This window comes from Fusarium odoratissimum (assembly GCF_000260195.1).
Source record: "Fusarium odoratissimum NRRL 54006 unplaced genomic scaffold supercont1.17, whole genome shotgun sequence".
NCBI classification, from domain to species: Eukaryota; Fungi; Ascomycota; class Sordariomycetes; order Hypocreales; family Nectriaceae; genus Fusarium; species Fusarium odoratissimum.
The window spans coordinates 478,880-491,904 of NW_022158703.1; the positions used below are offsets into that span (position 1 = coordinate 478,880).

The 13,025-nt window shown below is 47.9% G+C and overlaps 6 protein-coding genes across 6 annotated transcripts; 3 read left to right on the top strand and 3 right to left on the bottom strand.

Moving 5' to 3' along the window:
* Positions 1 to 434: 434 nt before the first annotated feature.
* FOIG_10129 (uncharacterized protein) lies at positions 435 to 1,834 on the top strand. The gene has a single exon (XM_031210426.1). It carries the CDS (start codon positions 520 to 522, stop codon positions 1,690 to 1,692), a length of 1,173 nt encoding a protein of 390 aa, XP_031059904.1. The 5' UTR covers positions 435 to 519; the 3' UTR covers positions 1,693 to 1,834.
* A 136-nt stretch (positions 1,835 to 1,970) lies between these two features.
* Positions 1,971 to 3,943, top strand: FOIG_10130 (uncharacterized protein). The gene has a single exon (XM_031210427.1). The coding sequence runs from the start codon at positions 2,036 to 2,038 to the stop codon at positions 3,602 to 3,604; it is 1,569 nt and encodes a 522-aa protein (XP_031059905.1). The 5' UTR covers positions 1,971 to 2,035; the 3' UTR covers positions 3,605 to 3,943.
* Positions 3,944 to 4,086: 143 nt separating this feature from the next.
* FOIG_10131 (uncharacterized protein) lies at positions 4,087 to 5,056 on the bottom strand. The gene has a single exon (XM_031210428.1). The coding sequence runs from the start codon at positions 4,883 to 4,885 to the stop codon at positions 4,190 to 4,192; it is 696 nt and encodes a 231-aa protein (XP_031059906.1). The 5' UTR covers positions 4,886 to 5,056; the 3' UTR covers positions 4,087 to 4,189.
* Positions 5,057 to 6,483: 1,427 nt separating this feature from the next.
* FOIG_10132 (uncharacterized protein) lies at positions 6,484 to 7,266 on the top strand. Its single transcript, XM_031210429.1, has one exon. The coding sequence runs from the start codon at positions 6,568 to 6,570 to the stop codon at positions 7,123 to 7,125; it is 558 nt and encodes a 185-aa protein (XP_031059907.1). The 5' UTR covers positions 6,484 to 6,567; the 3' UTR covers positions 7,126 to 7,266.
* A 744-nt stretch (positions 7,267 to 8,010) lies between these two features.
* Positions 8,011 to 9,571, bottom strand: FOIG_10133 (uncharacterized protein). Its single transcript, XM_031210430.1, has 2 exons — positions 8,796 to 9,571; positions 8,011 to 8,743 (listed from the first exon to the last, which is right to left on the bottom strand). Exons 1-2 carry the CDS (start codon positions 9,040 to 9,042, stop codon positions 8,061 to 8,063), a joined length of 930 nt encoding a protein of 309 aa, XP_031059908.1. The 5' UTR covers positions 9,043 to 9,571; the 3' UTR covers positions 8,011 to 8,060.
* A 423-nt stretch (positions 9,572 to 9,994) lies between these two features.
* On the bottom strand, positions 9,995 to 12,904 carry FOIG_10134 (uncharacterized protein). Its single transcript, XM_031210431.1, has 3 exons — positions 12,267 to 12,904; positions 11,983 to 12,215; positions 9,995 to 11,935 (listed from the first exon to the last, which is right to left on the bottom strand). Exons 1-3 carry the CDS (start codon positions 12,839 to 12,841, stop codon positions 10,140 to 10,142), a joined length of 2,604 nt encoding a protein of 867 aa, XP_031059909.1. The 5' UTR covers positions 12,842 to 12,904; the 3' UTR covers positions 9,995 to 10,139.
* Positions 12,905 to 13,025: the final 121 nt, after the last annotated feature.

The following is a 13,025-nucleotide window of genomic DNA, read 5'->3' on the forward strand; positions in this document are numbered from 1 at the left end:
GCATCGTGAGGCTGTGCAGGGGCTGTGCAGGAGAAGCCAATAAAGCGTCACAAACTACACACGAACCAAAACATAACGCTCTACTTAAAAGCTCGATGCTTTGCCTGGAGGAAATCGATTCAATCAGGCCGCCAAGCGGAGGCAAGAAAACTTAGGACCTCTATCCTCAGTAATAAAAGACTTAGGTAAAGTTAGTATAATTTAGTATAGATTTAGTAGATCTTGGATTAGGTATTTATGGCATCTTAGTTTAATATCAGAAGTTATCTTGCTCCCTGGGGGCTGCATAGTTATGAGCTACGGGTAAGCCTTGAAGAAATTTGCTGCTACCGTCAAACGACGTCATTGTGCGACAAGAGCGGTTCTGGTCATCATTCACGCCCTTGGGGGCGGGGTACAAAGTTCACGGTCCCTAATGCTGCCTACCGTTAACGACTTCACAAAGAACTCTTCAATTGCATATTTTGACTTTTTTCACAAAGCATCCCATCAGTTGGAGTATTTCGAAATACAAACACGATGACTACTGAGGATCAAAATATCACCCTCACGGCCCAGTGCCTCTGCAAAGCGCATACCTTCACCACCAAAGTGCCCCGATCAAAACTCCCTCTACCTGCGTCTATATGCCACTGCACCTCATGCCGAAACGCTACCGGCGCCATGTACAACAGCAACATAGACTGGCCTGGTTCAGCAGATGAGATTCACAGCTCTGATCTGAAATCCTACAAATTTACCTCCAATTGCGAAATTTTGTTCTGCGGCTCATGTTCATGTCCGATGTTCTGGGATGCTCACTACAAAGATCAGCCCCAGAACTTTGGCGTTTTCACGGGAGTCTTGAATAATGTTGATGTTGACAACCTCATTAACTTTACGAGGCAAATCTTCGTTGGTGATACGGTCGATGGAGGCGTTTCTCCGTGGCTTCAGAATGTGCATGGTGACAGGGACAAGCCTCGCAGGTGGATGGAGAGACCTAAGGATGGTGGAGAATTGGACGAAGGTTGGCCAGCCGCCAATCAAGATGCTAGGTCTGAAGTTCCTCCAGTTACAGATATACCTATTCGCTGCCATTGCAAGGGAGTTGATCTTGTCTTCCGTCCCGGCAACGTGGACTTCTCTACCATGGAGGCTGATGCGATTCCGTCGTATATCGAGCCAAAGTCCCATAAACACCTTGCGACACTCGATCCATGCCCCTCATGTCGCTTGTCAGTTGGCGTTGACATAATGAATTGGACATTTGTCATGCCTCAACAGATTGACTTCCCCAAGAAGACCATTGGATCCAACTTTCCGCGAAATACACATGATCTGAAGAGTGCAGTTGATAATCCCGACCGAGACCCTCGTTATGGCACGCTCGCGATCTATCGAAGCTCGCCTGACGTTCAAAGATATTTCTGCTCGCGCTGCTCTGCGACGGTATTCTACACCGTTGACGATCGTCCAGAGGTTATTGACGTCGCTGTTGCACTGTTACATGCCCCGGAGGGCGCTCGTGCGGAGAGTATTCTCACTTGGCATCTTGGTGCAAAGATGATGGGAGAGTGGGATTTTGAGAGGGGCTGGAGAAAGGACTTCGCCATGTCGGTGAAGGACACGTCAGAAAAGTGGCGGATCGAGAAAGGTTATCCCAAAACATGGAGGAGGATTGCCTTTGAGGATGCAGAGAAGAAGGATTAATACGTGACAGTTCCGCATAACAAGAAGTCGAACCTCTGATGCCTTGATTTCGCCGCCGGACTCCTTGAGAAACACAACTAGAATCAGTCACAGACAGAATTTCTCAAAGCTAGTGATGTTCCCGAATTTACTTGACCTCTTGGTGCTCAAATTATGCTTTTCCTTGGTGGAGCTGGCTGCAGACTGAGTTCTATATAGCCCCAGGCAGCAATTCTTCGCCGCTCGTTTATAAATACCTGTCTCTCCCCACTCTCTCGAACTTCATTCCTCTAAATCAGCCCAAGTATTTTTCTGGGGCGGACACTTCCTTGTGATCTCAACGTTCGTGTATGTTCCGCTCACCATGGCTCGCCCCAACCTCGTCACGCTCCCGTACGATGTGCGCATCAAGATCTTTCAGGACTACTTCCGCGTGGAAGGAGGGTATGTCTTCAGTAGCGAATCTGAAAAGCTCACCACCGCTGATGGTCAACTGATTGACTTCTCGTTGATGTATACCTGCCGCTCAATTGCAAACGATACCAAACATTTACCTTTTACGCTTAACAACATCTCCTTCTCCACCTTCTTCTCACCTGAGTGGAGGGCTTGGGCTGGCCGCCACCAGTTCCTATCGCACTTTCTTTGCATTCTGAAGGCAGATCTCATTTATCATCTCCAAGGCACTGAAATGCCTCCCGAACTGGAATCGGCATTACAAGAAAAGTTTCCACATTTGATGCCGGATTTTAAGAACCGTCTAGAGAGGGTCTATAGCAGCCGTGGCTTTTTCAAGAAAGATCCCAGTGGCCTCAGTGGCTATGCCTTTCAATACTGGGAGGAAAGTCGTGATGTAAGCGACATAATTGGAGACTGGGGTGATGAACGGGTAAGGCTATGGGGTAAAAACGCATCTATGGCAAGGGAAGCTATCGCGTTCAGTCTCCGGTTCCTAGGAGAGCGTCAAGGCCTCAAACTGGCTAGCCTCCTCAACAAAGCATTTCCTGGCTGGACAGCCTCCCACGATCCGCAAAAGCTCCTTGGTCTAAGCTTGGATCCGTGGGACATCCCATCCAAAGCCGTTCTAACAAGGGTTGGAAGGTTATTGAGGGATGGGGCTATGTGGCGGCGCGTCAAGGATTGGAATCATGGGCTCCGTGCGAAATATCGTTTTTCTGCCGTTGCGGTAGCAATCAGATTCTTTCGTCAGCTTTCCGTTGAGCAAAGGCAGCAACTCCGAGGTGTCACACTCATCGAGGATGCATATGCTGTCTGCTCCCCTTCAACTCACGCCATGGGTCTCATTGAATTCTGCAAATACAATCCAAGGCTGAGAATACAACGCCACATCAAACTATGCCGCCGCATCCTTGCCGCTTTCCACCCCTGTTGGGATCATCTTGGATACTACTGTGTTGGTGGACCCCATCGCACTGAATACAACGATGGGGCAGACATTATTCCTGAGTATGCAGTTAAAGGTATTTCCATATGGCTAGAAGAAGCAATCTTATTGCCAGACGCCGGAATGCCCAGCAACTCGTACACGCTTTGCCTCGATGGAGAACCTGACAAAACCTTTTTTTCTGACATCTTCCAGAATATCCTGCTTCGTCACGACGCTTCGATTCAAGCCAGTCGAGAGCTGTTTCGAATGCGTCCTCACCAATTCAATGGGGCACCTCCCTATCGCCGTTGGCAGGGCGGTCACCTCTCAAAGGCACTCAAGTACTTGATCGATCATCACTCTATTTCGGAAAGTATTGACAGCGTCCCTCTCATCTGCTCCAATTTCCATCCCGGTCAGCCTCTTGATATCGAAAGATTTATCCAAGAACGTCTTGAATGGGAATCACGGGACTGGGAACGCGACGGGTCGAGATTGTCTTTCCATCTCAGACAGGTGCCCTCCAACGTTTGGGCGCTGGATTGACAATTTAATGGCTTACTACGAACGCCAGAACCAGCTCGAACCTTAATGCTATGTCTGTATTTACGGTGAGCCGGCCAAGGTTAGATATAGATGGATACACAGAAAGCATGAATCAGCCGCCAGTCTATGAACATCTACCAGCAGAGGAGTATCATAACAGCTAGGGAAACCCCGAGAACTGTAACCGCAAGACGTCTAGCCTGGAATGCTATGTGGTAAAAGATAAACAATCCCAACTAGTAATCGGCTGGTTGATAAGACCGAACCATGATAAATTAGATAAAGGTGTTCAAATACTTTTGTTCCATACTGCCTGTCAATTTTATGTGATACCCTTTGCCGCTTCAACTTGAACGCTATATTCTTTTCTGTATCTGGTTAATCTCACCACGATTTCAGCAGAGGTAAGTGCCCTGAGCATTTACGTGCATGCCATATCCAGAACCATGTCCCACATGGCTCTTGAATGGGTACAGAGTTTACAGGCGAGGGTATTCGAGCCTAATAGTGTTCATAACCATTCTCGGCTGCTAATGTGGGATAAGATAGAAATTTTACAAAGGAATACTTTGTTTTGGATAAACACTATGATTTCTCAAGCCCATGATCTATCCTTGAAGTCGCTTCTAATTCCTTGATACTCTTGCCGTCCGCATTTTCCATTGGTCTCTTGGGCGCTGCCTCCTTATCCAGTGGCCCAGGCCTTGCAAAGATAGCACCCCCAAGAGACAGAAAGTTGGTGGCACGGAGGACCATCTGATAAAACAATGTCATGCCAGTTACCAAGATCTCTTCTCTTGCCGCCGGATCATTGGCCTTGGGCCCTAGGAACTCGACACATCCGACATTGTTCAGAGACCAGCAGTTGGCGGAAAACTTGGCCACTGCAGACTCTTGCTCGTCGAGACAAATAAAGTCCCATGTCTTGAAGCTGCTGGCACTGGTCCATGTCATGGCAGCCGGTGTTCCGTCAGGACTGTTGGAGTAGTTGTATGATAGGTGGGTGTATGATGTCATGAAGCGCTTTAGTGCCTTGATGGTGCCTTTTTGGCCGTGGAGCTCGTAGTCTGCGTGGATCGTGACGGGGTGAAGTGTACCGGTGCCGATTACAGCTGTAGGGTCTTCGTAGGGATGGAAGACGAGGGTGGTGCATTTGAAGGCATGATAGTCGACTATGTATTTGGGTGTTGTGTTGTTCGTCTGAGGGTCTTTCTCTGACACTAAAGCCTTCATCTTCTTCCACTTGAAGTCGACTTCAAAGACAGTGTTGGATGGCTGCATGTTGTCGTTTGCTGAGAGACGGTCGTAGGACTTGCTCGTTTTAACTTAGATTTATGATATAAGAAGGTTGTTTTTAATTTGAATGAATTACTTTGGCTGATACCTATATTATCATGGGATCTTGGACATTTATATATAATTCTTGGCGGAATGTGAGCATGAATGTTGGCTTGTCAGCGTAACATCGAAACAAGTAAAGACCCACCGATCTGTCGTCTTCCTAGCCTCATCTGGTGTCACGCAGCGCTCCGATCGGCATTATCGGTGGCAATTAATCCGCCTCCGTGCGCTAACTGCGCCTTGTTGGGCTGAATCAGATTTCTTGGTCCCAAGAGTGATAAGCGATAAAGGATAAGAGATAAGAAGCTGTTATCAGTGGCGTCATGGAACTCAGTCTATCATGCTATCGATAAAACAATATCACTACCCTATATAAATATGATGTTTATATATTATCTTCTCCATGCTCTTTGGTAAATGGAAAGAAATCCTGTAATATTAAAGCTGAACCAAGCTGATCTCAAAACTTGAGTGCTTACTTTAATAATTTGAAGATTGAAGATCTGGAAAATGTAATGGATCTATGATGTACTTAGCTTGAACATGACCATCCCAGAAATTCACCACATAGAATGCCGTTTTTGTCATTTACATGTTTCACTTTCCTATCATTATATATACCAGAATTATGGAACACTACTTTCAGGTTTTATCTAAGAGTTGCACATTAGCGACGAATATTATTGATAAACATTATGATCTGCCCTATCACTAAAATTATTTTCAAGTAGTTCTTAGTTGGAGGGGCCGCCACAAGATGAACTTGTCAATTTGATACGTCTGTGCTAAAACAGACGGCTTCTATTTCAAATAGATATCCCTCAACTAAATTCCCAGCCTCCTAGCTCCGCCATCTAGAGATCAGAGTTCACCGCCAACTTCACTTCTTGCAATCAACAAGACCAAAGTCCTTTTTACGTCCTAAACTCACAGTATTTCATGACCCTTACAGTCGAGTCCAAGACATTTTTAAGCTTCTCTCCGCAGCTGAGCGGAATATCGACGTTTTCTTCGACACCATTGGAGCTGTCATAGAACAAGGCGTAGAGCTGAGCGTGGCATTGAGGCCAAGCCAACAATCTTCTCCACAGCGGTTCCAAAAATGGCGAACCTTTTCCCCACTCCCGCAGGTCATTCATCAATAAATGCAAGCCATAGCTCTCAGCTCAGAGTTGAAGCTCCGTCAAAGACCGGACCACATGCCACTTTCACCAAAATATCCTGGACGCCGATTGGCTTGGCGCACGCCAAAATGTCATCGCGCCGTAATGTTTGGACGCCTCGAGGAAGAAGAGGCTTCTGAAGGAAAGGCTGAGTAGGGAGGCTGGGCTGTATTGATTAAGCTTATTCTCTTTTAGGTGTTGCTAGACTGCGAGGGATGCTATTTCGAGGGATTGTTAGGCTAATTGAGTTTGTCGCGAGGCAGAGCAGGAAGTGCTGTGTATTGTAAGTGTGATGAGCTGAAGATTGCTGCATGAAGCCATCGTGTATAAGAAGATGCGGTATTTCCTCGTCAATTGAGTCTTCTCATCATCTCAAACACACTCTCAATTCAGACATCAAACAATAATCACATCCACTCTTCCAGTCTTCCATCGCCAAGTGTGATCTTCACCTTCAAAATGCTTGCTCAAACCATCTTCTCCATCCTCGCCATCGCCACTACTGGCCTCGCTGCTCCTGTCGAGCCCCGCAGCAACGACCACTTCACCCCCTCTGAAATCCACACCTACAACATCAACAACGGGGCAATCTACGACACAGACGAAGGCCGCGTTACCAAAGCCCCCACCAATGGCGGTAACGACATCACAACCCTCCTCACATTCAAGTACCCTGAAGCAGCCAGGGGTAAGCAATGCCAATTCGCTTTCTACCTCGCTCCTGGTGAGAACGTCATTGGCAGCAAGAAGCTTGATCTCTACTCTAGCCTTGCACCCGCTCCTGGACCTCGTGCCGGCTGGGGTCCTGGTAACCAGCGCAATGTCCACCTGGGACGCATGGATGTCAAGGTTGGTGGTTTTGCGACCTGGGAGGCTACTTATGGTCCGTACATGACCCAGAAGACGGATTGTAAGAAGCCTGGTACTGTTGAGGGGCTTGAGCTTGTTGGTGTCTACGATCTTGATGCCATCTACTGGAACCCAGCTAAGTCTGGTCCTCGTATTGTTATCAGCTAGAGCGGTGGAGTCGCTAGTCTTTGTTGGTGTTTCAGTTCGTCTGTATATATTCTTTAACGATACACGGTAGCGCGTCAGGTTTCTCGGGTTTGTGAGTTATTTTAAGATTGGAACTTTGTATACAAATCACAATATCAGTACACTTCTCTCATTATTACCCGAAGCCGCCTTCTGAATGCCATATGTAATCAGTCACAGAACTCCAAATGCTTTGCTATACGACTGCGGCAGTAAACAACCAGAAACAGCAATCGCCGGATCAGGTCATCAGCTGCAGTCATCCTTCTTCCTTCCGGAGGAATATGACCTGCCACAATGACCCTTTTCTGACACCGTCCTGACTCGTAATCATCGTCGCAATCACTTACAGCATTCCAATCCTATAAACCTCTTCAACTCATCTGAATATCACTTGGCATTGATTCATCGTATATATCCGTACCAATCCAAACCTGCTGACATTCTCCGCAGAACTCAGCCCTCGCGTGTCCACAATATGATCTGACGCAGGGACAGGGACAAGGGGCCGTCGTACAAAACGGTCAAGCACTTCAGAACGGAAATAATGCCGGCTAAGTGGAGTATCATGGCGTTTCGGCCCGTGGAAACTTGCAGACAGAGGCTTTGATTTGCCAACGCCTGGTTCCAATTTCATAATGTCAGCGGCTGTGCTTTTCCCTTGCAGGAAAGCATGTGTCAAGGGGGGGTTGATGGATACGAGCCTTACGAGGAGGTGTAACGTTAACTCAGGTACGGTTTTTACGGTTTGACCTTACAGATGAAAGCTTGTCTTGGCCCTCTTGGGCTGAATCTGGAGAACGCCATCGTCGTGACATGACCCCTGATTATGCATTTATTGTCTGTCACTCCAGAAGAGTCGCGTGCTTGATGAAAACGTTTCTCGTATTAAAAATCTATCTATATGCAACTAACGCTTAAAAGACTAAATGGTTGAGCGGGTACGTATGTCGACTCGCATCTAAGAAATTGTCTCGTATCTCATTGTGAAATCCTGCATGTAACCGACTCACAAAAGCCTCGAGGATCAGTCGTTGGAGATCCTTTGCAGGGTCATCCTTGCGGAACCAATGGTGACGGATGAAGACTCCGCCACAAGTCTTATCTCCAATATACGGAGCGCCATTCCCGTCCATGCATGGTATCGTGCCAATGTCTTGGGTCTGGTTATAGCTGTATCGTACGTAATTGGAGAATGCCGCTTGCTCGTGTGCCCAGTCGTTGGCCCATCGCTGACAGCCCTTGTATTTCTTCTCGCTTGGACATTGCTCCCAGTCGTCGAAGAGTTCTTGTGTTCGGTTGCTCTGCTGGGCGATCATGAAGCCGGTGTTCTGCATAACCTTGCCCTTTTCGTCGCGGTTTCGTGGAGAATCGGGATCGTTTGCTAGCGCAAGAAGTGTCTTGTCTGTGATGTTCCATAGCTTCATTAACCATTCGAATGGTACCTGGGGGTACATGAATTCTGCGTCGGCGTCGAGGAAAACAACGAAATCGTGGGACTTGAGCGCTTCTCGGATCATTGGGACCTTAACCCATGTCTGGTGTCGCTTAGGATAATTGGGTGCTCGGACAAATTTGTAGTCATAGCCATGAATCATCGCTGGAGTCTGTTAGCCGAGCTTCCTTCTCCCCGCAGCGAAACAAGATCATACCATAGAGATAATGGTTCATGATTCCACCAGTTCGTCCCTTCATTTCCTTGTAATCCAGCGCCGAGTCATTCATCACAGCGCCAGGTCCCTTGTCCAATCGAGTGTCAACATCCAAAATGAGGAGCTTCTTGCCCAATGGCTTCGCCCAGTTCTCGTTCTCCTTGGGCACCTCGTAAAGGTACCCCTCATCTGTTGAAAAGCTTGTCGCATTAATGTCGAGAAGAAAAGGCTTCCATAGATCATGCATTAAATTCGACGTGTGCGACGCGAGCTTCACTTGATGCGGGTTTGACCTTCGTGTTGTCCTGCAAGCGGATTATTTTGTTAGCGACATTTCGCTGGAATGCTGGGAGGCATTTCAGCCACTGGCGCGACGTACCGATACGACAGAAGGCTGGGAGGTTCGAAATAAAATCCCCAGGTATGTGTTATCAGTCCAAATATTACCAAGATGCCCATGGCAAGAAGGACGCCCTTCTGCCTGCTTGCCCGTGGCAGCAGCAGCTTGGCCATATGTGTGAGGTTTGAGGTCTTCATCTCGACGGCGAGATTGCTTTTCGTACGTGTCACCTCGGTTGGAAATAGACAAAGTTCATGAGGTAAAAAGATTCGGACAATTCCGTTTTGACTTTGGTGGGCGGGCGAAGGGGAAAAGAAATTTAAGCCCTTGTTGAAGAACGCCTGATATGTTTAAAAAAAGACACGACAAGACACGAGAGGAGGAGGAAAGAGGGAGATAAAAAAAAGGAGATAAGAGTTCAGCCCAACAGGCTTTCTTAGTCTTTTTTTACGAGGGAGTCAAATTACATTTATTCTCGTATTTCTGTTGGTTCCAAACAGACGGGAAAACCGGCAACGCTTAGGCCTGAAGGAGCAGAGTCTCGAAGCTTTCACGCTCCGATACAATGACAGATCCCTGCAACAGAGGCGGGGCCCGCGGACTGTTTCGGTAGATTTATTGGATGCGTCGTACGGCGTTAGCGTATGGCATTTCACAGACGCGTCACTAGTGAAAAGCTAAGCCTTTTCTCATCCCAACGACCGGGGCATGATGTGATTCAAGCATTTCCCTCTTGCTAGGGCGCTGTCAGCGGCGTCTCGAGGAAGTCTAGGGGGGTACCGCACCGTAAATAACGCTCGGTATCACCCGTGTCCTATCGGAACCCCTCACGAGGGCATGTGCACCGCTTTTATGGGAAGCTCGAAACGTAACCCGGCGAGATCTGATTCTGGCACTGACAGGATAAATTTGTTTAGTTTATCAGGGACCTGAACACCCCTGTTTTCTGCGGTTACGATATCTCGGCCCCGGCACTTGTAGCTGCTCTATCGAGGCTAGTCCATTTATTCGTACAGCCTCCTCCTATTCAAGTGCACCCACTTTCTCGATTTTACGCTCCCTTCAATCATGCTCGTATCCTGCCCTTTCGCCAATGACACTGCCCTCACGGCTAAATAGCCAGTTTCATCTTCAGGGCGCACATCCACGAGCTCAAGCCTCATATTCTTTAAACATCTTGCTCTTTCAGGTCCGTCGAGATGAGATCCACCTGCCGGAAGCGGCACATACGGATTGTCTCTGGTTAGAGTACTAGCGAAACCGAGAACATCCGGGCCTTGGATCAGTATCTCGAGAACGAGGCCGCAAATGGCAAGAATTTGCAGCACCATTGTTGTGAATAGCAACAGACCGACCCAAACGCGTTGCGCACTGTAAACATCAATCGTGGTTATTCTTGTACCCATGGTGGTGTTCATGAAGGAGTCTTTGTAGGTCCGACCGGTCTCTAGACCATTCATGTTATGCGATGGGATTATGCCGTATGAGACGTTGGTATGACCTCCAGGATTTAATCCGGCGTCCCAATATGTGTTGAAAGCGGTCGTCATTCGCCTGGAAAACACATATGGAAACTTGGCGAGATCTTCTTTCGTCCACGGCAATTGACTGGTGAATTCATACGGATTTTCATCTTTCATCAGGTACATCTCGGATGGCGACGGCTGAACTCCGTCCTTGTCACCGGAAGCTTGCGCCCAAGCATACAGAGCATAACTCAACTCTTTGAGACGCAAATCGCTTCGCGTAACCGATGGCGGAAATAGAGAGCTTCCAGTCTGGTTCTCAGTAGAAAGTCGCCGTTGCTGTCGTGCTTCACAGGTCGTCGCTGGGTCTCCTGGTCCGCAGTGAATGGTTGTTTCGACCTTGACCTCGTGAGTGGTACACTTTACAACGTAAAGCTGAGAGCCGCGCATTTGCTTGACGTATATGAACTGATAGGGCGAGCTAATGTCATCCTCTTCCCCTTCTGAGTTGAACCAAGATTGAGGGAGGATGTTGAAAGCAGAGAAGCTGGGGTATTTGTAGAACAAGTCAAGAACGTTCGTTTGGTTCTTAGTCAACTTCCCTCGTAAAGGATCGAAGCTGTCGACGAAATCGCAACTGACGTGGAAATATGAGGTTGGTATCTTAAAGTTGAACTTGGTAGGTTCGTCAGGTCTGACGAGGCCTTGAATCTTGATACCTAGCAACGAAGCATAAGAGGCCTTGCCTGAGACCAAGTCCGATTCGTTCACATCATAGAGATCGTATGAGCCATCGTCAAGTCTATCCTGCGACAACTGGGGAATCTTCGGCAACCCCCAAATATCCCTCGGCGATGCTTTCTGCTTCGACGATGACAGTAAACTCGCAGCGTACGTTGCGCCAACGCTATGTCGGTAGTCGATCCATCTTGAGTGGGACACTTGATATGCTGGATCAGCGTAGTAAACCGTTCCATTCGATATCAAGTCGAACTTTGCATCTTGTAGAAGTCTCGACGAACTCTGTCCACCCAAAGGCGAGAGAAGCCAGGAAGTGAGAATTATAATGCCAACAACGGCATTTGTCCGTATTACGAAAATTCGCTCAATGGCGGTCGCCAAGTTCTGACTGCCGATCAACTGTTCTAGAACAGGGAGGCTTACACCGCCGCGGCTTTCAAGGCACCATCGGCCAAAGACCCGGTAAAACCTTCCGACTAAGGCGGCAAACAATATGGGGTACAACGATGGACTGAGTACCGTTAGTTGCAGGACCGTTTTGCCGTAGTCGGAATGAGGTTGGTTATCAAGACGGATCGCTGTGATAGCGAGAGCTTTTCCTGGTTTAGTTTTCCCCTTCAGATTGAGGGATATATCTTACCAATGAAACAGAGCGGCGTGAATGTGAGAAGAACGCTGAAAATCCAACCAAACACTGTTGGCGCGTCCCAGTGCTCTAACGTCTTTGGGCCGCCATGCCAGTTATCTCGTATTCTTGTATGTGGTATCATCTCTTCCATCTGCGAATACGCGACATCGTCTATTGAGTCGTGGGCCAGAAATGGTGCATGTGCAATATCTGTTTGTTCATGTTTTGGTGAAGTTGAGGACGGCCTGAACAATTATTAGCATGAGTTTCGCCAAGCATCGATCAATCGACTATACCAATAATGCCGTATAAGTCCCAGAATGAGCAGAGTTGCAACAAGAAAACCCGCACAGATTCCTATAACAGTCGCAGGTCCAACTTCATGCTTACCACGATCCCAGTTAATATTCGAGAAATCAGGTGCCTCAAAAGTACTATTCGCTTCTACTCCAGGCCTCAAATCTGCAGCTGTACCATTCTGCACACGGTACGGTTCAAGAAATAATTTCCGCCATCCTTCTAGCGCTGGTAACTGCGCCGGGATTAACTGGTTTTGAGGACATCCTCTCGAACACGGATCAACACCACAGCATCCCAAAAAATGCGGCATTGACAAATCGCATCGATAAAAAGATGCATTATGAAGAGCGCCACATTCAAGGCCGAATTTGTATGCTGTTCGCCCCGGGCTGTAGCTCATCGGTCGTAGGTCTGTTTGCGGGCAGATTCCAGACCCGTCGGCGCATGGATCCGAGTCGCAGCATCCGACAAACTCTAAGTTAGTTGAAGGTTTCTTGCAGACGTAGAAGTTTCCTCCACTGAAACACCTGATCATGTAGTAGTCCGTGATAGCGGTATAATTCACTTCCATCTTGAGTGCAATCCCACGAAGCGCACTGAGTTACTGGATTACGCAGAAGAAGTTAGGAATTAGATGAGAAAGACACAAGGACCTGATGAGGGCAGAGCGCTATTATTAAATCATGCCGCTCTGGCGGAAACGCCACAGAGGCAGTAAATGCTGGAGTCTAGACTGTTTTCATGCTCAGCCTCAG